This window comes from Planococcus citri, chromosome 1 (genome assembly GCF_950023065.1).
Source record: "Planococcus citri chromosome 1, ihPlaCitr1.1, whole genome shotgun sequence".
NCBI classification, from domain to species: Eukaryota; Metazoa; Arthropoda; class Insecta; order Hemiptera; family Pseudococcidae; genus Planococcus; species Planococcus citri.
In genome coordinates this window covers 79,800,122-79,827,472 of record NC_088677.1, presented here as the reverse complement: position 1 = coordinate 79,827,472, position 27,351 = coordinate 79,800,122, and the positions used below count along the sequence as shown (strand labels likewise).

At 34.1% G+C, this 27,351-nt stretch overlaps 1 protein-coding gene across 4 annotated transcripts in view; it reads left to right on the top strand.

Annotated features, from left to right (window-relative positions):
* The window catches only part of LOC135836307 (doublesex- and mab-3-related transcription factor 1-like), a 267,274-nt gene that overhangs the window by 89,770 nt on the left and 150,153 nt on the right, over window positions 1-27,351 (top strand). For all 4 annotated transcript variants that reach the window (XM_065351071.1, XM_065351061.1, XM_065351081.1 and 1 more), the window contains one exon: window positions 21,765-21,926. In XM_065351071.1, coding sequence (XP_065207143.1) covers window positions 21,765-21,926 — 162 coding nt within the window. The remainder of the gene's footprint in view (window positions 1-21,764; window positions 21,927-27,351) is intronic.

The following is a 27,351-nucleotide window of genomic DNA, read 5'->3' as shown; positions in this document are numbered from 1 at the left end:
GTACGGTATATCGTAAGGAATGCACAAGGCGCCAGTTTCGCATCAATTTGAAATACTTATATACTCTCTTAATTGTTATTACACTCTTTTGGAAACCTATATAATATTTTCAACCATAATCCATTAATTCGTTCTAAGTGTTTCTTTTTACGATATACAATTTTTCCTGCGTTAATTACTGAAAATCTAGTAAAAACGAATGGCGCGGAAAGCGTTTATTGCATATTACAATATTTTTTGCCGCAACAAAAAATAATCATTACGCCATTTAATCATCATCGCGATGCTAGCACATATACGGTACAACTACTTGTAGTGGGTTTCTTTATGTATATGTCCTATTGTTATCATGAACCGTAAGTGTGTGAAATTTTTGAGTATTCCCCCCCCTGCTTACTCAAAATTCATGAAATTCATGGTCTACTGGCTTGAATGAGCAGTTATAAATTTTTAAAAATTGCTTCGAGAATCCGGTGCAGATGCCTCTTAATTCCATCAATTTTTCTACAGCCAAAAAAAAACATCCATCACCTGCCAAAATTTCAAGTGCTAAAATGCATTTTTCGATTTATGGTGAATTTTTGAAAATCAAATTTGGCCCAAAAATGAGGGAAAAAATCAGAATTTTACCAAATTGACCTAGAAAGCTGAAATTTGGCATATATTATACCGTTAACCGGTTTGAGCAGTTCTGGAGCCTCCAGCAGATTTTTGGAACTCGACATTTCCACCAAATTTTATCAAATGGAGTTGGAAATCCGAAATTCACGCTGGACTCCAGCTTAAACACGTTATTAAGTCGACTGCTACTAGTTTCAAGTCGTTTTGGAGACTCCAGCGACTTTTTGAAAATTCTTGGAGCCTCCAGTAGATTTTGGGAACTTGAAATTTCCACAAAATTTCATCGAATGTGAGTTATGAAGCCGAAATTCACTCTGATGAAGTCGATTGTTGGTGGATTTTGAGCCGTTTTGGAGCCTCCAGCGACTTTTTGTAAACTACTGGAGCCTCCGGTACATTTTTGAATCTTGAATTTTCTAGAAAATTTCATCGAATGAAGCTGAAAATCTGAAATTCACCCTGCACTTCAACTTAAACATGGTATTACGTCGAATGCAGGCGGGTTTAAGTCATTTTGGAGCCTCCAGTAGATTTTTGAAACTTGAAGTTTCCACAAAATTCCATCTAAAGGAGTTATAAGCTGAAATTCACTCTGAAAACTAATTTTAATACGCTAGGTAAATTTCTAGTCGTTTTGGAGCCTCCAGTGACTTTTTGGAATCTACTGGAGCCTCCAGCAGATTTTTCAAACTTGAAAAATGTGATATAATGAAGCTGAAAATTTAAAATTCCCGCAGCACTCCAACTTGAACACGTTGTTAGGTCGACTGCTCGTGGGTTTTAGTTTTTTGGAGCCTTCATCGACTTTTAGAAAATTTTTGGAGCCTCCAGTAAATTTTTGAAACTTGAAATTCACAAAATTTTATCAAATGAGAGTTATGAAGGCGATATTCACTCTGTGAACTGATTTCAGTACGTTATGAAGTCGACTGTAAGTGGATTTCAAGTCGTTTTGGAGCCTCCAGTGACTTCTTAAAATCTACTAAATCCTCCAGAAGATTTTTCGAACTGGAAAAATTTCATCGAATGAAGCTGGAAATTTGAAATTCACGATGCATTCCAACTTGAACACATTGTCAAGTCGACTGCTAGTAGGTTTATCATTTTGGAGCCTCCAGTAGATTTTTGAAACTTGAAATTCACAAAATTCTATCAAATGAAAGTTATGAAGGTGATGTTCCCTCATCGAACTAATTCCAATACGCTATGAAGTCGACTGCAAGTGGATTTCAAGTCGTTTTGGAGCCTCCAGTGAATTTTTGGAAACTACTGGAGCCTCCAGCAGGTTTTTCAAACTTGAAAAATGTCATATAATGAAGCTGGAAATTCGAAATTCTCGCTGCACTCCAACTTAAACACGTTGTTAGGTCGACTGCTGGTAAGTTTAAGTTATTTTGGAGCCTCCATCGACTTTTTGAAAATTCTTGGAGCCTCCAGTAGATTTTTGAAACTTGAAATTCACAAAGTTTTAGCAAATTAGAGTTATAAGGACGATTCACTCTGCGAACTAATTTCAATACGCTATGAAGTGGACTGTAGATGGATTTCAAGTCGTTTTGGAGCCTCCAGTGACTTTTTGGAAACGACTGAAGCTTCCAGTAGTTTTTTGAAACTTGAAATTTCACGCTACTAAATTGACTGCTGGTCGGTTCAAGTCATTTTGGAGCCTCCAGTGACTTTTTGGAAACTACTGGAGCCTCCAGCAGATTTTTAAAACTTGAAATTTCTACAAAAATTCATGAATTGGAGATGGAAAGCCAAAATTCACTCTAGACACAAATTTTGAACTCTATGAAATCGATTTCAGGTGAATTTCAAGTCGTTTTGGAGCCTCCAGTGACTTTTTGGAAACTACTGGAGCCTCCAGTACATTATAGAAATTTGAAATTTCTACAAAGTTTCATAAAACGGAGTTGAAAATTAGTTTCGACTGATTTTGTGACATTTTTTCAAATACAGAAGTTTCCAGAAATCTGCTGGAGGCTCCAGAACGAATTGAAATTTTGCTATAAAGTTGACTGCAGGTTGATATGTTTTTTAAAATTGGTGTATTCCAGTCTAAACCATATTTTTGTGCATTAATTTCATACTTTTTGAAAATTTGAAAAATTACACTTCCACCTCTTGTCACTGGAGGCTCCAAAACGACTTGCAGCCGACTTCATGGTAAATTGAAATTAATATGCAGATTGAATTTCGGCTTCATAACTGCATTTTAATGAAATTTTGTGAAACTTTCAAGTTTCAAAAATCTACTGAAGGCTTCAAGAATTTTCAAAAAAATCGCTGGAGGCTCCAAAATAACCGAAACTCACCAGCAGTCGATTTGATAACGTGTTTAAGTTTGAGTGTATCGTGAATTTCGTATTTCCAACTTCATTAGATGAAATTTTGTGAAAATTTCTAGTTATTTATTGGAGGCTCCAAGAATTTTCAAAAATTTGCTGGAGGCTCCCAAATGATTTAAACTCACCAGTAGTCGACTTGTTAACGTGTTTAAGTTGGATTGCAGCGTGAATTTCGAATTTCCAACTCCATCTGGTGAAATTTTGTGGAAAATTCAAGTTCGAAAAACCTGCTGGAGGCTCCAGAACAGCTCAAAACAGGTTGAAACCGTTTCCAATCGATTTGGCAGGTCGAAAATAGGATATATCCCAAATTTCAGCTTTCTAGATCAATTTGGTAAAATTTTGATTTTTTTTCTCATTTTTTGCCCTGTGATTTTCAAAAATTCACCAAAAATCAAAAAATACACTTTAGCTCTTGGAATTTTGGCAGGTGATAAACTTTGCATGCTCTTTCAATCTCGCTTTGCCCAGTTTAAAAAATTTCATGCGAATCCCATGTTGGAAAGCAAAATCTGTGATTTTGGCTCACCTCTCTATCAAAATGCCCGTCATTTTTTCAATTACATATAAGGCCAATTTCTTATAGTACAGTCATTTTAGCAAAATTTTTAGTCGAACCTCGAAAAAATTGGGGGCAAGCTGAATTTCACATTATTTGTTCAGATTGGTCTCTAAAACAACCCATCAAAAGTTGCACCCCGCAACTTGACTGCTACCCCCGCAAGAGGTCATTAACCTTTGGCGAAACATGTTTTTCGGCTTTATCGCCGAAATGAAGGGTCCAAGAGGGAAAATGTTCGAATAAATATTATTCTACGTTAAATTTCCTATTACCATGACCAGTTCAGTTTTTCCGAAAATGGCGATTTCACCCTTACTAAGGAGGGGGTAAAGTTGTCAATTTTATGAAAATTGTTTTAAAAAATGAAAATCGACCATTTAGAACGTGAACTCGATTCACTGTACACTCGAAAATATTTTGACCAAAGTTGCACGCCGAAACTTGTATGATACCCCCGCAAGAGGTCATTAACCTTTGTCAATCTACGTTTTTTGGCAATTTAACCGAAATGAAGGGTCGGAGGGGAAAAAGTGATTGAACTAAAATTGTTCTACGTTAAATTTCTTATAGGCATGGCCAGTTCAGCTTTTCCCAAAATGGCGGTTTCACGCTTACTCAGAGGGGGGAGAGGGGTAATGTTGTCAATTTTATGAAAATTGTTTTAAAAAATGAAAATTGACAATTTGAAACGTGAACTCGATTCAAGGTACATTCGAAAATATTTTGACCAAAGTTGCACACCGCAACTTGTCCGTCACCCCCCCCCACCCCGCGCCAAGAGGTCATTAACCTTTGTTAATCTACGTTTTTCGGCTATACCGCCGAAATGAAGGGTCGGAGGGATAAAAGTTTTCTTTTCTATTTTGAAAACTAAAAATGTCAAAAATTTCCCAGGACACTCAAAATGACTCAAAATGCCTCCCAATTGATTTCTTTGTTCGAAAATAGGCTGTAAGCCAAATCGTAGCTTTTTATGTTGATTCGTTCGCAAACTGCTATTCATTCACCTATTTTTTCAAAAAACCTCATCGGAGAAAAGTTTGAATTTGAACCAAACGAATTTGAAAATATGTTTTCAAATTAGGTACCTAATCGGAAGACACACCAAGATAATGAATCTTTTATTATTTGATACAAATTATTCCAAAACAAAAAATTTTAAAAATTCGATGGAGTCTCTTGAATCTTTTGAAACTACAACCTATCAATTCAAGAGGTCAAGAATGGTGTTTAGAAAAACAAAACTGAAGTGAGTTTATTTGATCCCCCTCGATAAATCTATATTACAAATTATAATCATTACCTCGCATTGGTCATCCTGGCCAGCATACCAGTGGAATCTTTGGTCTCTAATATTCGGTCAAAATTTGAAAGTGAAATGACATGTTGTCTGTGACCATCTCAATAAGACTAAATTCAAATATTGGTTTATTTTTTCATTTTGACTAATCAGTTGGACTTGAGCCTACCTCCCTTCTTCACTCTCTGATACCTAGTGCCCTTATTTTTCATCACATTTTTCTGCTACATATTTAATCAAGTTTTAACTTTTAACCATTTAAAACATGATTTTCTAATGTTTTTGATTTTTAGAGATGTTTTTGGGATTTTTAAATTTTTTTAGGCAGAACTTACTAAAAAATTACCTAAATCAATTTCTTGATTTTTTCAATGTTCTATAGGTACCTATTCAACGTACTTTTTAAAAAAATTTCTAATGCTAGGTGTCGTTTTATTCTTTTTTTAAAAGCATAAAAGCAAATAGGTACCTACCTAATGAGAAAGATATGGCATAGAAAGTTAAGTATCATCTTTTCAGTTTGAAAAATTATAATTTCATCTTTTTGCTTTTTAGAATATTTTTTACCATGTTTTTCTAATTTTTAAAATGTTCATGTAACATCTATCTAGGTATTTATCAAAAAAGCAAAATCAGTTTTTTAATTACTTTTTTCAATTTGAAACACTTCCACTGTAAGGCTGAAATTACGATTACGCAAACAACTGAACTGGTCATGCTTATAAGAAATTTGATTTAGAATAATTTTAGTTCAATTACTTTTATCCCTCCGACCCTTCATTTCGGCGGTATAGCCGAAAAACGTAGATTAACAAAGGTTAATGACCTCTTGGCGCGGGGGGGGGGGGGGGGTGACGGACAAGTTGCGGTGTGCAACTTTGATCAAAATATTTTCGAATGTACCTTGAATCGAGTTCACGTTTCAAATTGTCAATTTTCATTTTTTAAAACAATTTTCATAAAATTGACAACATTACCCCTCTCCCCCCTCTGAGTAAGCGTGAAACCGCCATTTTGGGAAAAGCTGAACTGGCCATGCCTATAAGAAATTTAACGTAGAACAATTTTAGTTCAATCACTTTTTCCCCTCCGACCCTTCATTTCGGTTAAATTGCCAAAAAACGTAGATTGACAAAGGTTAATGACCTCTTGCGGGGGTATCATACAAGTTTCGGCGTGCAACTTTGGTCAAAATATTTTCGAGTGTACAGTGAATCGAGTTCACGTTCTAAATGGTCGATTTTCATTTTTTAAAACAATTTTCATAAAATTGACAACTTTACCCCCTCCTTAGTAAGGGTGAAATCGCCATTTTCGGAAAAACTGAACTGGTCATGGTAATAGGAAATTTAACGTAGAATAATATTTATTCGAACATTTTCCCTCTTGGACCCTTCATTTCGGCGATAAAGCCGAAAAACATGTTTCGCCAAAGGTTAATGACCTCTTGCGGGGGTAGCAGTCAAGTTGCGGGGTGCAACTTTTGATGGGTTGTTTTAGAGACCAATCTGAACAAATAATGTGAAATTCAGCTTGCCCCCAATTTTTTCGAGGTTCGACTGAAAATTTTGCTAAAATGACTGTACTATTATGGCAAGTGTGCTCTAAAATGTTCCTTAAGATGTGCCCTCTACCAAAAAAATTTGTCTCAGAGGATTGGGGCCGAGGGGGTGCAGTCATTCCAATTGTCATATGTCGGATTATAATTCTTTTTACATTTGCTACGTATAATAAAACAGTATCGAGTATATTTTGTGGGCGAGAACACATTTATGAAAGGTGTATATGAGCTGCCAAACGCATAATGCATTATAATATAAGTACAAACAACAAGTAGTACACGTACTTTATAAAATCGTTTATTCGGTTTGCCTCCCTAATACTTCCGCGTGACCTTGGAATTATAAACCGTCATGTTGTTTGAAATGGATTTTCGTTGTGACATTGTGCCAGCCCAGCAAATACAGTACGGTGTGTAATGACCTTTTTTTTGTTTTTTATCTCTGGATGACGAAGGGGTCCTTCTCCTGCATCGTCGTTATTTTGGATCTTGAAACTGACGTGTGATGCGATGAGATGATGCATGTAAAAATATCGATAAAAAGGGGCCTCATTCGCGGTGATTCAACTCTTGATGCATATGTGATGTACGTGTAGGTGTGGCTTGTCGCTTGTCAGTTGTCCTGCACAGATACACAACAAAATTTTTGCCAAAAATTAATTATCTGTACAATGTACTCAACTTATACGTACTTATACGTGTTTATCTACCTACTGTACGAGCATATCATATGTACCTATTATTAAGAGTGTTTATTAAGTCCTTACATTCTGCATACAATGCAATCTGAAAACATGCGCATGTGTAACCTTGTACGTGTCATTGTGTGTCATTTTGCAATGATTTTTTTAAGTGGGTAACTCAAGTTAGCGAATACATAGTACAATTTATATACTCGTACGTCGGCGACGTTAGCACGACTCGTGTGTGATACGCCAACAACTTTGTCATCCTCTCGTGAACAATTTATATACGCTATTAAGTACACTATACGTATACCGTTTAATATTGTATACGTATAAACACTCGAAAGATAAACCCACGCCACGAGGGTTTTTGATCCCTCACACGGTGCAGCATTCCCTTGACTCGAGATAAGTTGAGCCAGATACGTTAATCGTGCTGTACGGTGTCACGTAGCACAATTAACGTGTTTTTAGCTGAAAAAAATTTGCCATCGTGATTATGAAATGTCGATTGACGAAGTGTATGAAAAAAAGGGATGAACCGGGGGGAGGGAGGATTTTGTTTCAAAAGTGGTGAAAAATTAAAAAGATTGTCTAAAAATGCACCTTAAAGCAAAATTTCAAAAACCGAATTTTATTGTTCAATTTTTGATGATTTTTTAGAAAATGAAAAGTTGGCACGTTTACAATCAAAGAATCACAATTTGATCAAATTGAAAAAGCGAAAATTTTGGTTTTTATGCTTTTTGCTGAGCCTTTGAATCTTCCCAAATCGATTGGTGTTAGGATAAGGTCTGCTTTTGTGTTGATTATTATCGAAAAATCTCGTTTTTCAGAAGCATTTTTTCCAATATGACATGAAATTTTTCAATTTAAATTATGTATTCATTTTTATAATAAGTTAGGTATTTGTAATGATTTTTAAAATTAGTTTTTTTTTTTTAATTCAAATTGAATTTTTATTGTACATATTAATATTTCAATTCCCTTCTTAGTAGAATTTTGAAAAAGTTTCACTGCAAAATCCTCAATTCGTAAACTTTCAAAACTTCCCATTTTAGAAAATGTAAAATTAAAAAGAATTTGAGGCTCCTTTTGGGCAGAAGCGTATTTTTCTCCAATTTCAGAGGTAATTTTCAAAGAATTAATTTGAATTTTTTGGAAAAAAAGTTGGATGGAAAAATACGATAGAAAAGTTTCCCAAACAATGAGAAAATGAAAATTTTGCCTGGAAAATTAATCTGTCAGGTTGAAAGAATTTGTTGAAATGCCCGACTTGGATTTCAACGAGAGTTTTTTTTTCACGATGAAGCATTTTAAAAAACTTCTTGTTCAAAATTTCAATTTTTCAATTTTTTGTGGTGAATTTTGCAGAAATTTGAAAAATAGGGAATGGTTTTTGACGATAAAAGGAACTTTTTTCAAGTTGAAGTATTAAAATAATTCTGAATGGGCGAAGTTTTCCAGTAAAATGATTGGTGAATAATTGTTCCTCAAATAATAATCATCTCACAGAAAGAAGAGAATTCATAGTTTCTCGTCAAAATCTAAGTACATTTTAAAGCTCCTGCAGAGTTTTGATCGTTTTTTACAAATTTTGAAAATTTCACCAAAGATGTAGAATTAATTCGGGCAGGTCGTAAATTTAATTTGGAAATGTTGAAAATTGTCATTTTCAAAATTCTAGAAGTTTTTCTGCTCGAAAGAAGTTGAATTTTCCTATAAATTGTTCCCAACTTGATGCTTTTTCTTCATCGATATTGTTCATAATTATTAATTTTTCTTCAGAGCGTTTCAACATTTTTTGCTTATTTTGATTATCCTGCTTTTTGAACAGAATTGCAAAAAGTCGCGCTCTTTTTTATTTTTTGAACTACAACTTGAAATTTTTAATTTTTTTTCTTATTCTTCCAGAATTTTAATGTCCAGATTTCTTTTAAAATAGACAGATTTCGATGCGAATGAATTTGGGCATTCCCCCCCCCCCTAAAATTAAGCATGAAAAAATTATGTTTTTTTTTCGTTTTTTTAAAAAAAATCAAACTTGAAATTTTTAAAAATCTTTTCTTTCAAATTATAAAAAAAATTCTACTCGAATTGAAATAAAGTTTTGTCTCTTTCCTTTCCGTACAATGAAGAACTAAAACGCATTTTCCTGGCAACCTTCTCTTTTTTTACGAAAGTATGCCAAAAAGGTTTTAATTTTTTGGGAACACTTGAAAATTTGTCAAAATGTCTTGTTTTTTTTTTTTTTTTGTAAAAATTACAAAACAGGTGCCAAAGTCCCCCAAAAAAGCAAAACCACAAGAAACCTTGCTTTTTTCCATTTTTTTTTTTTTTACTTTCTTACTAATATTTTCCTTATTTAATTTTCGTTTTCCTTCAGAAATTTTGTTTTGCCAGTCTTCCTCGAAAATTGGAATCAAATTTTGACATGAAAATATTTTGGCTCCGATTTTTTTTCCAAAACTGCCAAAAGTTGTTACTACTTTTTTTATACCAAAACAACAACAAAAAAAACGTGGTTTCATCCCTATTTTTATTTCAAACTAGTAAATTTTTCATTTCCCTTCTTTCAAAATTTTCTTCATTTTACTAGTTTTGAAAAAAAAAGTTGAATGTTGAACCCCCCAGGCCCCACCTCCCTCCACATTCCAACATCAGGAACAGTTTCCTGCTCTAAAAACCTGTTTTTGCTTTTAAAAAAATGCCAAAATTGCGAAAAAAAATAACTTTTTTGTCTAAATCACAAAATAAGTAGGTACCTACCTATTGCTTTTTTTTGCCAGAATTGTTTTAAAAAATCGCAGTGTTGTTCTTCCCTTTTTTTTGCTTTGAAATTTTCCATTGATTCTCTCTTTTTTTCTTAATTTGTATTGTTATTTCATTGTTCCGGTTTCCTCTAAAACAGAAATGAACTTTCGACATTCACTCGAATCCCATTCCACCTCCTTCCTGAAAGAATTAAATATATATTTTCCGCTATTAGTGTTAAATTTTTGTCAAAATTGCCAAAAACTTGCCAAAAGGCCTGATTTTTTCATTTTCAAACTTTAAAATTCTCCGTCTCATTCTTTCCCTGTTTCAAAATTCTTCTGAGCCAATTAAATTTTGATCTCCCTCCCCCCCACCCAAATTGAAACAAAAAGGCTGATTTTTTAATTTTCAAGCTCGAAGTTTTTCATCTTAATATTCTTTCCCTGTTTTCTGGGCTAATTAAATCTTGATCTGCACTTCCCCCCCTCCAAAAAAATTAAACAAAATGCCTGATTTTTTTTATTTTTAAGCTTTTAAATTTTTCATCCAATTCTTTCCATGTTTCAAAATTCCTCTTGAGTCAATTAAATTTTGATCTCCCTCCCCCCCAAATTGAATCCCTGTTTTCTGAGCCAATTAAATCTTGATCTGCACTCCCCCCCCCCGAATTGAATAAAATGCCTGATTTTTTCATTTTCAAACTTTAGAGTTTTTCATCTTAATATTCTTTCCCTGTTTTCTGGACCAATTAAATCTTGATCTGGACTCCCCCCCCCAAAAAAAAAATTAAACAAAATGCCTGATTTTTTTTATTTTTAAGCTTTTAAATTTTTCATCTTATTCTTTCTCTGTTTGAAAATTCCTCTGAGCCAATTAAATTTTGATCTCCCTCCCCCCCCCCCAAAATTAAATCCCTGTTTTCTGGGCCAATTAAATCTTGATCTGCACTTCCCCCCCCCCAAATTAAACAAAATGCCTGATTTTTTCATTTTCAAACTGTAAACTTTTTCATCTTAATATTCTTTCCCTGTTTTCTGGGCCAATTAAATCTTGATCTGCACTCCCCCCCCAAAAAAAAATTAAACAAAATGCCTGATTTTTTTTATTTTTAAGCTTTTAAATTTTTCATCTCATTCTTTCTCTGTTTGAAAATTCCTCTGAGCCAATTAAATTTTGATCTCTCTCCCCCCCAAATTAAATCCCTGTTTTCTGGGCCAATTAAATCTTGATCTGCACTCCCCCCCCCCAAATTAAACAAAATGCCTGATTTTTTCATTTTCAAACTTCAAAGTTTTTCATCTTAATATTCTTTCCCTGTTTTCTGGGCCAATTAAATCTTGATCTGGACTCCCCCCCTCCAAAAAAAATTAAACAAAATACCTGATTTTTTTTATTTTTAAGCTTTTAAATTTTTCATCTTATTCTTTCCCTGTTTCAAAATTCCTTTGAGCCAGTTAAATTTTGATCTGGTCTCCCTCCCCACCAAAAAAAATTAAAACAAAATGTCTGATTTTTTTATTTGCAAGTCATTTTCACTCTTTCTCTGCCTTAAAATTCTTCTGAGCCATTTAAATTTTGATCTGGCTTCCCCTCCCCCCAAAAAAAAATTGAAACTGTAGGGGAAATGCCTGTCATTGGTCCTTTTGAGTTTTGTGTTCTAATTGTCAGATAACTTGTTCCTTCAATTTTTTAGCATTTTTCTGTTGATGGAAGGGACAGGAGGAGGAAAAGAGACTCATTTCTTTATTTGAATAAGGCCACTTTTTTGTCCAAATGACGACAAGACAATTTCGGAGACCTATTTTCTGTTTTTTTCCTCTCTCTTTCGAAAGCTATTTTGTTTTTTTTTTTCGATGATCAGAAATACTTACCTTGAAGCAATATTTTCAGAAATTTTGGCATTTTTTTCTCAATAGTTTTTTTATTTATTTTAAATTGGAACTTTCTTCGTTATTCTTTGTTGGGTACCTTATCATAAACACGTTAAAAAAAAACATTTTCATTTTTCTTGTTTTTTTTTTTTTTTTTAATTTTTCGTGTTCAATTTCAATGTTTGTGTGATTTCATTTTAATTATTGATGAGGAGAGAGTGGTGGGGGTGGGGATATGGAATCAACTTTTTATGAAATCTAAAACAAAATTCACCCCGGTTGAAGGAGGGATGAGTACCTAAAAATCAAGAATATTGGTCTTATGAAAATCATTCTAATTTGCTCTGCGATCAGTATAATTTTTCATCTCTCGATTCAAGCAAACCCTACCTCGTTCATTTATTGAACTACGAACGATTAAAATACTTAATGTAAAATACTTCTCACCAAATCCCAAATCCTAATTAGGTCTCTCAATTAGGGTTACGACGAGTACTGCAACGACGTAGGTAGTAGGTACTGGCGAAGATTTATCGCAACATTGTCGACAATGTTTCGAACACTCGCATCGGTAACGCCTTCTCGAAAGCAGGGCCATTTAGCCGAATGCAGAACATTTCACGCGTGCGTTTAATTTCTTGCCTACTGAACGCCTATATTTTGTGATATCGAGTATAAAGGTGATAAAGATATTACTCGTATACTATTTTGAATACGCGAAAAATATTACACCACGTACTCTCGTAGACCTGCTACGAGCCTACGACGATGAAATGGTGTAGGTATAGGGAAATGGGAACCCGGGAAGATCGTAAAATCGCAGCAGCAAAAGTTGAAATAATCAAAGTTTTCTTTATATACGTCGTCGACGACTACTTTAAACAGTGCATTCGCACCGGGGCGAATCGGTTCATTTATAGCTTTTTAAATCGGACTTTATAAAAGCAATTGCCAGCGTACTTGGGGGGGGGGGGTGTTTTCCTCTCTCCTCCACCTTGGAAAATTTTTTCTTCCGCTTCCCATTGCAGCCGTGGGTCGTCGTAAAGTTGTACTTTTATAGTGCGAAAGAAAGAAAGAAAGAGATAGACAGGAAGAGAATTTTTTCTAGCCTTTTTCATTTGGGGAGTGTTTTCATTAATTTAGAGCCGCCGATAAGGATTTACGAGAGAGCTAAGGTGGTAGTTGCAGTGTATAAGTGCGAGCAAGTAGTATATACTCGTATATATGAGGCGCGTACAAGAAGCAGGCCGACGTCGTCGTCGTCGGTCGAATAAGTATACGTAATAGTACGACGTCTTTAAATAGAACTTTTTTTACGAGCTTTTGCGAACGGTAATCTGCGAGTATAACGTGCACTGCACCGTGGTGCGGGTTGCGGGTTGCGGGTTTTTTTATACGTACGTGCAAAGACTCAGGCTTGAGGTGTTTAAGAACCTTTTTTACGACTGTCGAACGACAGAATTGCACTACTTGCGTTAAAAGCTTACCTTACCCAATGTGTAGACCCTTTTTATGTATCGTGATAACGCCTCACACCCCAACGCCCGACCTGTGTAGGTATACCGTATACGCAGTGGGCTTTAAAATACCACGTGTCTTGGTATACTCTTGGTATACACTGATCACTCCAACGTTGTACATAGTCGTTCGAATATTCGTATAATTGACGAGGAGGAAATGAACTGCTGCAGGATTGTGAGAATCGTCATCAAAGAGTAAAGGGTGGGATGGTTTTGGGAGAACGGTGGCGAATGATGGATATTGGAAGTGGATGGTACTGATTGTGGGGAAATGAGGCTATAGATATGGTTTGGGTATCACTCGCTTTTAATTCTTCCACGTTACTGACCAATTTTACTACCGTTGAGTAACATTTTTATGAACATCATCCCCAAATGACTGTCGTAAAGCACGTCTGGATAGTTCGTCTAACCCGTTAAAACACATCGATCCGTTTTCAAAACGCAACTGTGTGCTGCTTTTTACATCAATCGATATGGCCAATTTGATGAAAAGTCGGGTTGTCTGATGTCGAGTAATGGTACGAATATGTACGTTGTCGTATCTGCTGATTTGTGTGAGATGCTGTATTGGCGGTGTTTTGTGAGGGGGGGGGGGTGGTGATCTCGAGTGTCTATTGGGGCGAAAAAGGCGAGAATTTGATCTAGGTAGCTCGAAAGCACGAAAATAGCGTTCTGGATTTTAGTGAAAACTTACCCTGATTTTGAAAGAATCCGAATCATCATCCTAATTCGTCTGATTGTACCTACCAGAAAAATGTAGAAAATGAAAACACCAGTTCGAGAAATTCGATATTGAAAAGATACAAGAAGGTGTGTAAATTGGTTAAAAGTGCCAAATGGGCTCCTAAAATTTGAAAAAATACCTATTCCAAATGAGTTATTTTCATATGCATTGAAAATTTGAATTTATTTTTCAAAAGATCAATTGTTCTTGTCTGTCTTGAATACGTACATTTTGTAATGAGCATCGAATTTTTTGTTTTTTTCTCTTCAAAGTCGAAGTTCCATCTTCATGCTCTCTTGTCTCAATCTTGAATCAACCAAAAATCATCGAATCTTGGCAGCGAGTATTTATCTACTAAAACTTTGGAGTGGATCGCGAAAAAGAAGTCTGCGGATTTTCACCAAATTCGAAGAGACCCTCATTTAAAAAATTTTTCGACTTTTCGAAATTCGCAAAAATAATTGAAAAATTGGCACCACACCGTTCCAAAATATTTCCCCAGTTTTGGGAATGATATCATTCAATACTTTGGCATGATTAATGCAAAATGTAGTATCTACGTATTTACTAAAAAAACAAAATAATAAATAAAAAAAACACAAATTTATCCAAAAATAAGAGATTTGCAAATTTTCAAATCTCAAAATAAGCACTTTTATCTGAGTTTGAGCTATTTTTTCCTCAACAATTTGTGTAGCGACAGGAGCGATTTTTTCGAAAATGCCTTCTCTTTGAGGGCCCGAATTTCCCCCTCCAGGGGCACATTTCACTAACCTTTTTCACTGGTGTCAATGTGGCTTTCATAAATGTTTAATTGTTATCTCATTTTCAGTGATTTCTCACCAAGTTTTCAGTAGGTATTTTATTTTTTTTTATTGTTTATAATTTTTCAGCAATTTATTTTCGCTGATTCTTTTTGTTTTAAAGTATTAGTGATTTTTCATTATTGTTTATTTTACCAATAATTTGGTCGATTTTTCGCTAAAACTTAATTTTAGTGAAAAATCATGCAAATCATCACTGAAATAATATTTAAGGTGATTTTTCACCAAGATTTCAACGTTTTTTTTTTTTTTTATCAAGTTTTGGTGTTTTTTTTGTTTTTTTTCTCATAAATAATTTAGTGATTTTTTACTATAGAATTTCTGAAATTTTCAATTAGATGTTTTTAGTTTTTTTTCTCAGCGTTTAAAATATTATGTAGATGGCTTTTTTTTTTTTTTTTTTTTTTTTGAATCCATGTCTTACTTTTATTTTATTTTTAATTTGATCATTTTTCATCAAAATTTCAATGATTTTCTACACTTAAGTTTCAGTGATTTTTCATTCCAGATTTTTTTTTCACAACATCAATGTTTCAATAATTTTTTATGAGTAATTCGGCGATTTTTCACAAAATTTTTTGTAATTTTTCACTTTAAATAAAAAACCACTGAAATATTGAAGGCATGACTTCAATGTTTTAGTGATTTATTTTTTATAAATTGAAAATAAGTTCTGGTTATTTTTTCAAATTTTTATTTAGGCCCTACCGAAATTGTTTTTTTTTTCAATTTCAAAATTAAAATTTCCCAATTCTGATTTTTTTTTGAAAATTGCAAAAAGTCTCACATTTTGTAAAATTTTTCAAATAGTCCAATTTCTTACCAAAACATACTGAAAATTCTCATTTCTTTTCAAAAACTTTCATTTAAATTGTCAAAAATTCTCACTATTTAATAAAAAAATCACGAAATAATCCAACTTTTTTTGTCAATAATTGTCAAAAAGTCTTGCTTTTGGCCAAAAATTGCTAGTAGTTTTACTTGTTTGTTAAAAATGCTGAAAAGTTTCGGTATTTTGCCAAAAATTGTTAAAAAGCCTTTCCAAAAATGGCTTAAATGTCTCGCTTTTGGTCAAAACTTTTCGAAATAATCACAATTTTTTCAAATCTCAATTTTTTGAAAAAATTGTAAAAATGTACATATGAACATTTATCACTTTTTTGCCAATAATTTTCATAAGTCTTGTTTTTTGCTGAAATTGTCGAAATTTCGATCGAGTTTTAGTATCCGATTTTTATTGGAATGTTTTTTTTGTTTTGTTTATTTTTTTTTTGAACTTGATGAAATTCAATAAAATTGAAAAGTTTTTTTTTTGGTGACCTTTTTCTGTGTGAAAATGTTTTGCTCGTGTTTTGTGAGTTTCTTCTTATTTTTTGGTTATTTTTTCAAACTTTTTGGCTTATTCCAAAGTTTTTTTTATTTTATTTTTTTTTGAAAAAGAATCGCACTGAATCCGAAGTTTTTAAGACGCTGTGACAGATTTTTAAGACCGGGGGGAGGGGAGGGGATCCAATTTTAATTTCTCAAAGTATACTTAATGTGTTTAATTTTGAACCTTCAATGTTTTGTCCATAAAAGAACCTGCTAAAATTGCCACGAATTCTTGACACGTTGTCTAACTTCTAAATACAACTTGAAAAAAATCAATGCATTTCGAAAATTGTGTTAAAAATTTCAAAATTTTGGGGAAAATGGGTAAACTTTTTGAAATTTTGAATTCATTTATTGAATTATTTCGTGAAAAACATTTTTTTTTTTGACTTCGAAAACCTTGTTAACAAATTTTATGATTTTTCGCGACCTGTCAAACATTTAAAAATTGCAAAAAATCCTACTGCCCAAAGTTTATCTTGTTCTGCTCATTGTAATTTCCGCTCACCTTCCTGCACCCTCCTCCCCCCAAATAAAAATCCTCAATAATCTGGTAGATACCTATGCTGGTTGTTTGAGAGCACATATTAATTTGATTGAGTTTGTGATCAATGACCAATTGAGGAGAAATGGGTTTTTGATTGAGGAATAATTTTTTGAAAGTCGATTTTTTGATTATGGTCGATAGTTGTAATTGAGTATTAAAAAAAGGCATGAATCATTGAAAAATCAAATTGAAATTGCTGTCGATGATTTTTTTTCGTCCATTCTGTAGCTTTAAAAAATTCGAGTTTCTGCAAAAAATCAATGTTTTTAAAAATTGTATTTTGTCAAATGAGTCCAACAAATTAAAACCTAAAAAAAAATTTTAAAAAAAATGATATTGCTATTTTAATGAAAAAAAATAAAAAATCAGCCACTTGAATAGTGATAAAGGTAAAATATCAAACCATTATTTTGATTGAACGAAAATCCCCTTTGGCTTTTACTAACGATCTACCATAAAACAAATTGATGGCTCATAATGTTCTGGCCCACCAAATTTTAATCGAATGATGAGAAATTTAATTTAATGGAGTTCCTAATAGCAACCTACTCGTACATCTTTGATCGACGTATGGTAATTATCTCAGGAGAGTAAATTTTTTAGGTCAGGGACGTACACAAAGTAGATGAAAACTGAAAATCATTTGCAGGGTACAAGAGGAACTAATTTAAATGAATATCACTTTCTTTAGATGAATGCTTTCAATAAAATTATCTATACTATGAATCAGTGATTAGTTATTCGTGCAAATTTTCCTCATCGTTCCACCGTTTTTAAATTGAAATCGAATGTTTTTAGTGCAGTCATTTTAGCAAAATTTTTAGTCGAACCTCGAAAAAATTGGGGGCAAGCTGAATTTCACATTATTTGTTCAGACTGGTATCTAAAACAACCCATCAAAAGTTGCACTCCGCAACTTGACTGCTACCCCGGCAAGAGGTCATTAACCTTTCCCGAAACATGTTTTTCGGCTTTATCGCCGAAATGAAGGGTCCGAGAGGGAAAATGTTCAAATAAATATTATTCTACGTTAAATTTCCTATCACCATGACCAGTTCAGTTTTTCCCAAAATGGCGATTTCACCCTTACTAAGGAGGGGGTAAAGTTGTCAATTTTATGAAAATTGTTTTAAAAAATGAAAATCGACAATTTAGAACGTGAACTTGATTCACGGTACACTCGAAAATATTTTGACCAAAGTTGCACACCGCGACCTGTATGCTAACCCCGCAAGAGGTCATTAACCTTTGCCAATCTACGTTTTTTGGCTATATCGCCGAAATGAAGGGTCGGAAGAAAAAAGTTATTGGACTAAAATTATTCTACGGCAAATTTCCTATAAGCATGACCAGTTCAGTTGAAATATACATATTTTTCGATTTTTGGTGAATTTTTGAAAATCAAATTTAGGCCAAAAATGAGAAAAAAAATCAAAATTTCACCAAATTGAGATAAAAAGCTGAAATTTGGGAAATACCCTATTTTCGACCTGCCAAATCGGTTGGAAACTATTTCAAACCGTTTTGAGCAGTTCTGGAGCCTCTAGCACATTTTCGAAACTTGAAATTCCCACAAAATTTAATCAAATGAAGTTGGAAAAAAGAAATTCACGTTGCAATCTAATTGAAGAGCTCTATTCCAAAGTGGGTTAAGTCATTGTTTCCTCCAAAAAATGCATTTAAAGTTTTTGATGCTGAAATTTGTTCTGTTTCCAAAGGTCGGTGCACCTTTCCTTTCTTTGGGCATAGAACAATTAGTTGTAGAAAAATTTACTTTGAAAAATCGATCACTTAACCCACTTTTGAAGTAAAAATCTCCGTAAAACGTGCCTTTTTTTGAAATGACTTAACCCACTTTGGAATAGAGCTCTTCAATTTATACACACGCTATTTAGTCGACTTCTGGTGGGTTTGAGTCATGCAACCTTTTGAAAATTCTTGGAGGCTTCAGTAGATTTTTGAAACTTGCAATTTCTATGCACAAAATTTCATCAAATGGAGTTTGAAAGCCGAAGGTTAATTAGGATAGATTTTGTGGAATTTTTTGAAAAACAGAAGTTTCTAAAAATCTGCTGGAGACTTCAAAACGGATTGAAACTGCCTGTAACCCATCTCAGAATAATGTCAAAAATGGGGTGTCTCTGTTGAGTAAAATTTTATGGAAATTTCGAGCATTGAAAAATCTGCTAGAGGCTTCGATAATTCGTTACCAAAAAGTTGCTGGAGGCTACAAAACGACTTGAAATCTACCGGTAGTCGACTTTATAGCGTATTGAAATTAGTTTACAGAGTGAATTTTAGTTTTCCAACTGCTTCTTATGAAATTTCAAGGTTCTAAAATCTGTTGGAGGCTCTAGGAATTTTGGAAATGTCCCTGTAGGCGCCAAAATGACTTGAACCAAAACCTGCAGTCGACTTGATAACGTATTGAAATTGGAATACTTATACTGTGAATTTTGAATTTCCAACTCTGTTTGGTTAATTTTTATAGAAATTTCGAGCATTGACATATCTGCTGGAGGCTCCAGTCATTTCTAAAAAATCGCTGGAGGCTCAAAATCGACTTGAAATCTACTTGCAGTCGACTCCCTAGCGTATTGAAATCAGTTTACAGAATAAATTTTAGCTCTCCAACTGCTTTTGATGAAATTTTGTGGAAATTGCAAGTTTCAAAAATCTACTGGAGCCTCCAAGAATTTTCAAAAGGTTGCATGACTCAAACCCACCAGAAGTCGACTTAATAGCGTGTATAAATTGGATTGCAGTGTGAATTTCCGCTTTCCAACTTCATTTGATTAAATTTTGTGGGAATTTCAAGTTTCGAAAATGTGCTGGAGGCTCCAGAACTGCTCAAAACGGTTTGAAATAGTTTCCAACCGATTTGGCAGGTCGAAAATAGGGTATTTCCCAAATTTCAGCTTTTTATCTCAATTTGGTGAAATTTTGATTTTTTTTCTCATTTTTGGCCTAAATTTGATTTTCAAAAATTCACCAAAAATCGAAAAATATGTATATTTCAACTGAACTGGTCATGCTTATAGGAAATTTGCCGTAGAATAATTTTAGTCCAATAACTTTTTTCTTCCGACCCTTCATTTCGGCGATATAGCCAAAAAACGTAGATTGGCAAAGGTTAATGACCTCTTGCGGGGTTAGCATACAGGTCGCGGTGTGCAACTTTGGTCAAAATATTTTCGAGTGTACCGTGAATCAAGTTCACGTTCTAAATTGTCGATTTTCATTTTTTTAAACAATTTTCTTAAAATTGACAACTTTACCCCCTCCTTAGTAAGAGTGAAATCGCCATTTTGGGAAAAACTGAACTGGTCATGGTGATAGGAAATTTAACGAAGAATAATACTTATTTGAACATTTTCCCTCTCGGACCCTTCATTTCGGCGATAAAGCCGAAAAACATGTTTCGGGAAAGGTTAATGACCTCTTGCCGGGGTAGCAGTCAAGTTGCGGGGTGCAACTTTTGATGGGTTGTTTTAGAGACCAATCTGAACAAATAATGTGAAATTCAGCTTGCCCCCAATTTTTTCGAGGTTCGACTAAAAATTTTCTTAAAATGACTGTACTATTTAGCTTTCAAATGAGATTTATCTTTTCATTACTGATTCGTCGTATGGGGCCTGATCTTTGAATGGGCCCAAAACTTTGAGAAATTATTATATCAAAAAAGGGAGAAAATATTGTTTGATGACAAGAAGTTCTATCTTGAAGTCAACATTTCATCTTCCTATTTTGGGCAAATTTTTCTAAAAATGCACCTCTCATTCTGTCAGAAAAAAAAACAATCTATAGGGATTTGACAAGACAACTGTCGCGCTCTAGGAAATGGTAGTCAAAAACACCGGAACTAACGAAAGGTCCCGTTGTTATCAGCAATTTTCAACAATTTTCCTTCAATTTTCACAACATTACATTCCAATGTTTATACTGGGACCTTTCATCAGCCAATCATAAACAAGGCGACACTAGCGCGGCACACCTCTGTCAAGTTCCTATTAGAATGCGTACGATATTCAGTCTCTAAATTGAAACGTGACGAAATATGATTTTAATACTTTGAAAAAATAATAAAAACAAATGAAATTGACAATTTTATTACTTCGTATTATTTAGTATTTATGGAACAATATTAGGTATCTTCTCGTAATAACCGAAGCCAATAAATAGACATTTGCAAGAAGATTGGCTTCACATTCGTGCGACTTTTTAACGTTCTGTATCAACTTGTAGCTGGCTCAGTTCGATATCAACGCCACATAAATTGTATCTAAAATAGCTCATTCGATCATAAAAACAGGACATCGCAGCCTGGCAAAATATCAATTAAGTATACTTGCACATTCGAACGTGATCAGGCGTCAGAAACGCAGACCAAAAGGGGGGGGGTGGAGGAGGCACATCAGACACCTTTTTTGAACGTATACAGTGATGGAAATGCCTTATGGAAGAAATATCCGGTCGTTAATAATAAGTTAAACTCGATTCGATTAATATGTATTGGTGATGCGGTCGTATATGTGTGTATTGTATAAAGATGCATAAAATATATATTACCCGTATAATTGGAAACCTTGAATAGAGGAAGTTGAATGACGACGACGTTATAAATGCATTTGATTGCATTGTTTATTCGTCTTCATGTCATCATACGCTACATGGGTTTTCTGCCTAAACCAATCACAATGTTAGCACGTTCATCTCGAGTACGCAGAAAACCTCTTCTCGCTTATTGGATAGTTTTTCTACGCTTCCTTTCTCGTAAACCAGATTCCCTATACCTTGGTTTCACATCAATTCTCGATTCGACCAATACTCGAACTCGTTTATTTTTACCTGTTAATAAGGGTTGAAATCGCATATACGAATAGAAAGGGGTTTTCTTGAACCTGAACAGGTTTTAATGGTGGTTGTTTATTTTTTATTAATTCGACCAATACCCGAACTCGTTTATTTTTACCTGTTAATAAGGGTTGAAATCGCATGTACGAATAGAAAGGGGTTCTCTTGGACCTAGACAGGTTTTAATGGTGGTCGTTTTTTTTATTATGTTACAGATGAAGCATCGACTAGCGATAGAGTTGATCTTCGTTCCTCGTTAAGGAGTTTACAAGAATTATTATTAACTGAAAATTTTCCATTGGAGATCTCAACGTTGTTATATTTAATTCTAAAAGATACGCCAGAACCCAAAAAAGCCTATACTCGGATCGTAGAAGGTGAGTTTTTGATTGTTTTACTCTATTAAAATAAATATTGATTATTTTTTAGTCCGGTGTATGATAATAGGAATAATTGCACCCCCCCCCCGCCAATTCTCTGTGACACCTTTTTTCCTAAAGGAGACATCGTAAGGAACACTTTAAACCCAACTTGCTCAAAACAAGGTTGGCCTTACTGAAAAATGGCAGCGATTTTGATTGTGAGGTGAGCCAAATCGCAGATTTTGCTTTCAAACATAGGACTCGGGCGAAATTTTTTGAACTGGGCAAATCAAGATTGAAAGAGCATGCAAAAATTTATAACCAGCCAAAATTTTAAGTGCCAAAGTGTATTTTTCGATTTTTGGTGAATTTTTCAAAAATCAAAGCCAAAAATGAGAAAATAATCAAAATTTTACCAAATTGCCCAAAAAACTGAAATTTGGCATACACCGTATTTTCGACCTGCCAAATTGATCACAAACGGTTTCAACCTGTTTTGAGCTGTTCTGGAGCCTCCAGCAGATTTTTGGAACGTGGAATTTCCACATGAAGTTGGAAATCCGAAATTCAAGCTGCCCTCCAATTTGAACACGTTATTAAATCAATTTCTGGTGGATTCAAGTCATTTCGGAGCCTCCAGTGACTTTTTGGAAACTCTTGGAGCCTCCAGTGAATTTATGAAAACTGAAATTTCCACAAATTCTATAAACAAATTTAAATTTGCTATGAAGTCGACTGCATGTGAATTTCAAGTCGTTTTGGAGCCTCCAGCAATATTTTTGGAAACTACTGGAGCCTCCAGTACAGGTTTGAAAACTGAAATTTCTACAAAATATTATCAAATGGACTTATAAAACCGAAATTCACTCTCCAAACTAACTTCAATGTGCTATGAAGTCGACTGTAGGTAAATTTACAGTCATTTTGGAGCCTCCAGTAGATTTTTGAAATTTGAAATATTTACAAAATCCATCAAATAGACTGCTTGGAAAGCCGAAATTCATTCTATAAACAAATTTCAAATCGCTATGAAGTCGACTGTTTTCAAGTCGTTTTGGGGACTCCAGTGACTTTCTGGAAACTTCTGGAGCCTCCAGCAGAGTTTTGAAACTTGCAATTTGTACAAAAGTTCATCAAATAGAGTTATAAAGCCGAAATTTATTCTGCAAACTAATTTCAATAGGCTATTAAAATAACTGTAGATAGATTTTAAGTTGTTATTTTGGAGCCTCCAGCGACTTTTTGAAAATTACTCGAGCCTCCAGTAGATTTTTGACACTTGAATTGCCTACAAATTACATTAAATGGACTTGGAAAATCGGAATTCATTCTGTAAACAAATTTAAATTCGCTATGAAGCAATTGTGGGTATATTTCAAGTCGTTTTAGAGCCTCCAGTGATTTTTAAAAATTACTGGAGCCTTCAGTAGATTTTTGAAACTTGAAATTTCACGCTACTATGTTGACTGTTGGCCGGTTCAAGTCATTTTGGAGCCTCCAGTAACTTTTTCGAAACTACTGGAACCTTCAGTGACTTTTTGGAAACTACTAGAGCCTCCAGCAGATTTTTGAAATTTGCTACAAAAATTCATCAAATGGAGTTGAAAAGCCGAAATTTATTCTGCGAACTAATTTCAATACGCCATTAAGTCGACTGTAGATGAATTTTGAGTCGTTTTGGAGCCTCCAGTGACTTTTTGGAGTTTGCTGGAGCCTCCAGTAAATTTTTGAAACTTGAAATTCCTACAAAATTTCATTAAATGGATTTGAAAAGCTAAAATTCATTGACAAAATTTTGTGAAAATTTCTAGTTATTTATTGGAGGATTGGAGGCTCCAAGAATTTTTAAAAATTTTCTGGAGGCTTCAAAATGATTTAAACTCGCCAGTAGTCGACTTGTTAACGTGTTTAAGTTGGATTGCAGCGTGAATTTCGGATTTCCAACTTCATTTGATGAAATTTTGTGAAAATTTCACGTTCCAAAAATCTGCTGGAGGCTCCAGAACTGCTCTAAACGGTTTAAAACCGTTTCCAATCGATTTGGCAGGTCGAAAATAGGGTATATGCCAAATTTCAGCTTTCTAGGTCAATTTGGTAAAATTTTGATTTTTTTCTCAATTTTTGACCCAAACTTGATTTTTAAAAATTCACCAAAAATCGAAAAATGCTTTTTGGCACTTGAAATTTTGGCAGGTGATGAATTTTTGTGTGCTTTTTCGATCTAGCTTAGTTCAGTTCAAAAAATTTCATGCTGGGTCTAACCGGTCTATGTTGAAAAACAAAATCTGCGATTAAAACTGACCTGCCAATCAAATGGCCGCCATTTTGTTAGTAAAGCCAGCTTTTTTTGGGCAAGTTGGCTTTAAAGTGTTCCTTAAGATGTCCCATTGTCCTCTTTATTAAGCAAAAAGTCGTCTCAGAGGATCGGGGTGTGAGGGGGGTGCAATTATTCCGATTGGGATATCGCCGAAATGTTATGGTTTATGGAAATCTTACATCATAAAATTAAAGTTCCCAGATCGAAGTCATTTTATTAACGAACCTGAGAATAATACTCCCATATCACCCTCTGTGAACTCGATCGTCTCAAAAATCGATCAAATACCCCCCCCCCCCCCACAAGTAACCCCCGATCGACTTCAAAATCATCTTCGAGCTTATATTTTGCCCACGATTCCACAAACAAGGTCGTCATCATGCATCAATCAACACACCATTTATTAGTATGCTAAATAATCTCACATCGGCGTATTAAAAAAACACACACACAACTGCGACTTTCATCGCCGCATCGAGTCTTTATATACGTACAAATACATTTATAAAGGATTTTACACTCGTATAACGTATACGTATACCTACAAGAAACTCTCGCAATCAATTCCTTTTTTATCGAAAAATTGCTCAAGTAAAAAAATGCAATGCAACCGAGAGAACCGACCTACCATTCGGCATTCGACGTCGTAGATTTATTTTGGCAATATTCCAAACAATATTATTGTATTACATTCTAATTGCTGGTATTTTTACCCTCCTTGCTTACCGTGCTCTTTAATCATTCGAACGTATGTAATTGATTAGGTGGTTTGAGCCCGAGCCTGACTCTGAGTGGCGTTAACCGGTATATTGCATGGTATTTTCACGTGTCTCGTAATATTCTTTGTACTTTTATAGTACGTACATACCCAAGTGTGTGTGTAAGTGATTTTATCGGTGGCTCTAGAAGTGATTTTGTATCCCCGATGTAATGATATTCTTACGTATATTTTTTACTTTTATATCTACTTACATATTATATGAGTCGAATTAACCGGATTGTTTTTGCTATATTTTGTCTCCTTTTTTGTTTTGTTCCTAGGATCAATTTTTAATAAGGGTATAGGCGAAGCTATTTTTAAAACGATTAATCGATTATTTTTTTTCAACGTAAATTATCGTAACGTAAAGTTGAATTTATTTTCGATTTTTATTTCGATAACGTAAATTGTGTTTTTACCTATATGATTTAAAGTACCTGAATCATTCTAGTCATTTTTTTTCCTATTAATGTGATATTTTTGAAATTAAATTATTTTTTATTCATTTTTCAATTATTTTAACGTAACGTAACGTAACGTTTTATTTTTTGAAACTCTTAATTTTCTAGTCAAATTATTTACAATTTTTATTCCAACAATGAACTCGATAAATTTCCAATGAACGATACCTATACCCATACCCGGGGAAATTATTGCCATTGGGATGTTACCTTATTTGTGCTGAAAATATGCCCTGTCACGGTATTCAATTGAGGGGGAAAAGGAGAAGTCCGGATGGATGGAAAAACAGGAGAATCCGGAGGAATCAAAGACCGTTGCGTCTCTAGGTCCGAGGATTACTGCAATGGATGCATCTCAATTTCCTATTCCGATGTGACATGGATTTTGTAATTGCTTTCAACTGCATCTACGATGGATTCTTTCCCCCGCCCCCGCTGGCAACGAGATTCAAATCAGCCTATTTTTTGAGGCTGAATAACTCGAGATGAAATGAATTATTCAGAGGTGTGTGAGCTTTTTCAGTCACACGTATAAATGTATTTTGAAAGCTTAATTTTTGTCGTGTCGAGAATCACGTATCCGTCCTAAAAATAATCCCCACCTTGAAAAAAAAAATCAACACTGCCAATATATGGTAATCACTTTGTAAATTAAATTGTGGAAATTTCACTACTCGATCTCGAACGTCATCACTAGGTAAATGTGAAAACATTTTATCATCTCGAAAATGAAAAAAAAAAGATACACTTTAATCGATCATTATATAAGCTTATAATATACTTCTGTGCTTTCATCAATTTATATAAATTGAAAATAGATATATCGAAATACGAATACATTCCGCGTACTTAATTAAATTTTCAAGTTGCACTTAAATATATCGATAACCTCTGTTGATCTTCGTGCCCGAGAATGTCGAACAAAATGTACAAGTGCCTCGATTACACCGATTACTACACCGCATTGACGTGCTGAAATGAATACATACTGCACAGTGCACAGTACACGCAAAAGCAACTTGTAGTTTGGTCTACAGGTCTTTTTTATTCGTTGAGAGACCAGAGTATAAACAATGTAGCAAAAAATTGGCTCGTACGCATCTGCCTTGCGCCTAAAAAGGCATAAATAGGCCGCTACTTTAGCATCGGATAGCGCCACTTGTTTATTTCTGTACGACCAAGTACATATACGAAAAGAGGGGAAAAGTTTTCGTTTGCTGGGGGGGGGGATGACGAATCACGAAGGAAGAATGTCTTTAAGGACTGGTGCATCCTGTGCTTCATTTTACGTGCAAAAAGAGCAAAGAAGTTGAGTTCGTTTTTCATTTTTTTTTAATAATTAGATGGGATGTTATCATGGTGAAGTATCATGGTGAAAAATCATGGCCAAAATATGACCTCAACAGTTCGTGAGAAATATTTAAAATGTTTCAGGTCAATGAGGTCACTGATTAACTTTCCTGATGAGAGCTTTTATAGTAGAAAAAAATCGAAATTTGCCTAAATATTTCATAATTTTTTTAAACATGTGAATTTTTTTTCAAATCTAAACTTCAAGTTCTTGCTAAAGGAGAAGGAGTTAGGTACTTTAGTATTGACCTGAAAATTTGGAATTTTTCTTACATTTTTTGCTGCTCTCCCAAATATTTTCCAAAAAAACTTCAAAATTTCCAAAATTTTGAAAACAATAAGCCACGTGTCAATCAAGTCAACTAAATGCTCTGTCTTCTCCTCATTTTCTCACCTATAAGGTATTCGATTTCTTCATTTACTGAGTTTTTAGAACCAGTTCTTTCGAATCGATCAACTTTCGCTCAAACATGATTAGTTTTATTTTCATTTTTATAAAATAGTGCAATATCCATATAAAAAGATAGTTTGGAAAAAGTTTTCTGAAGTGTT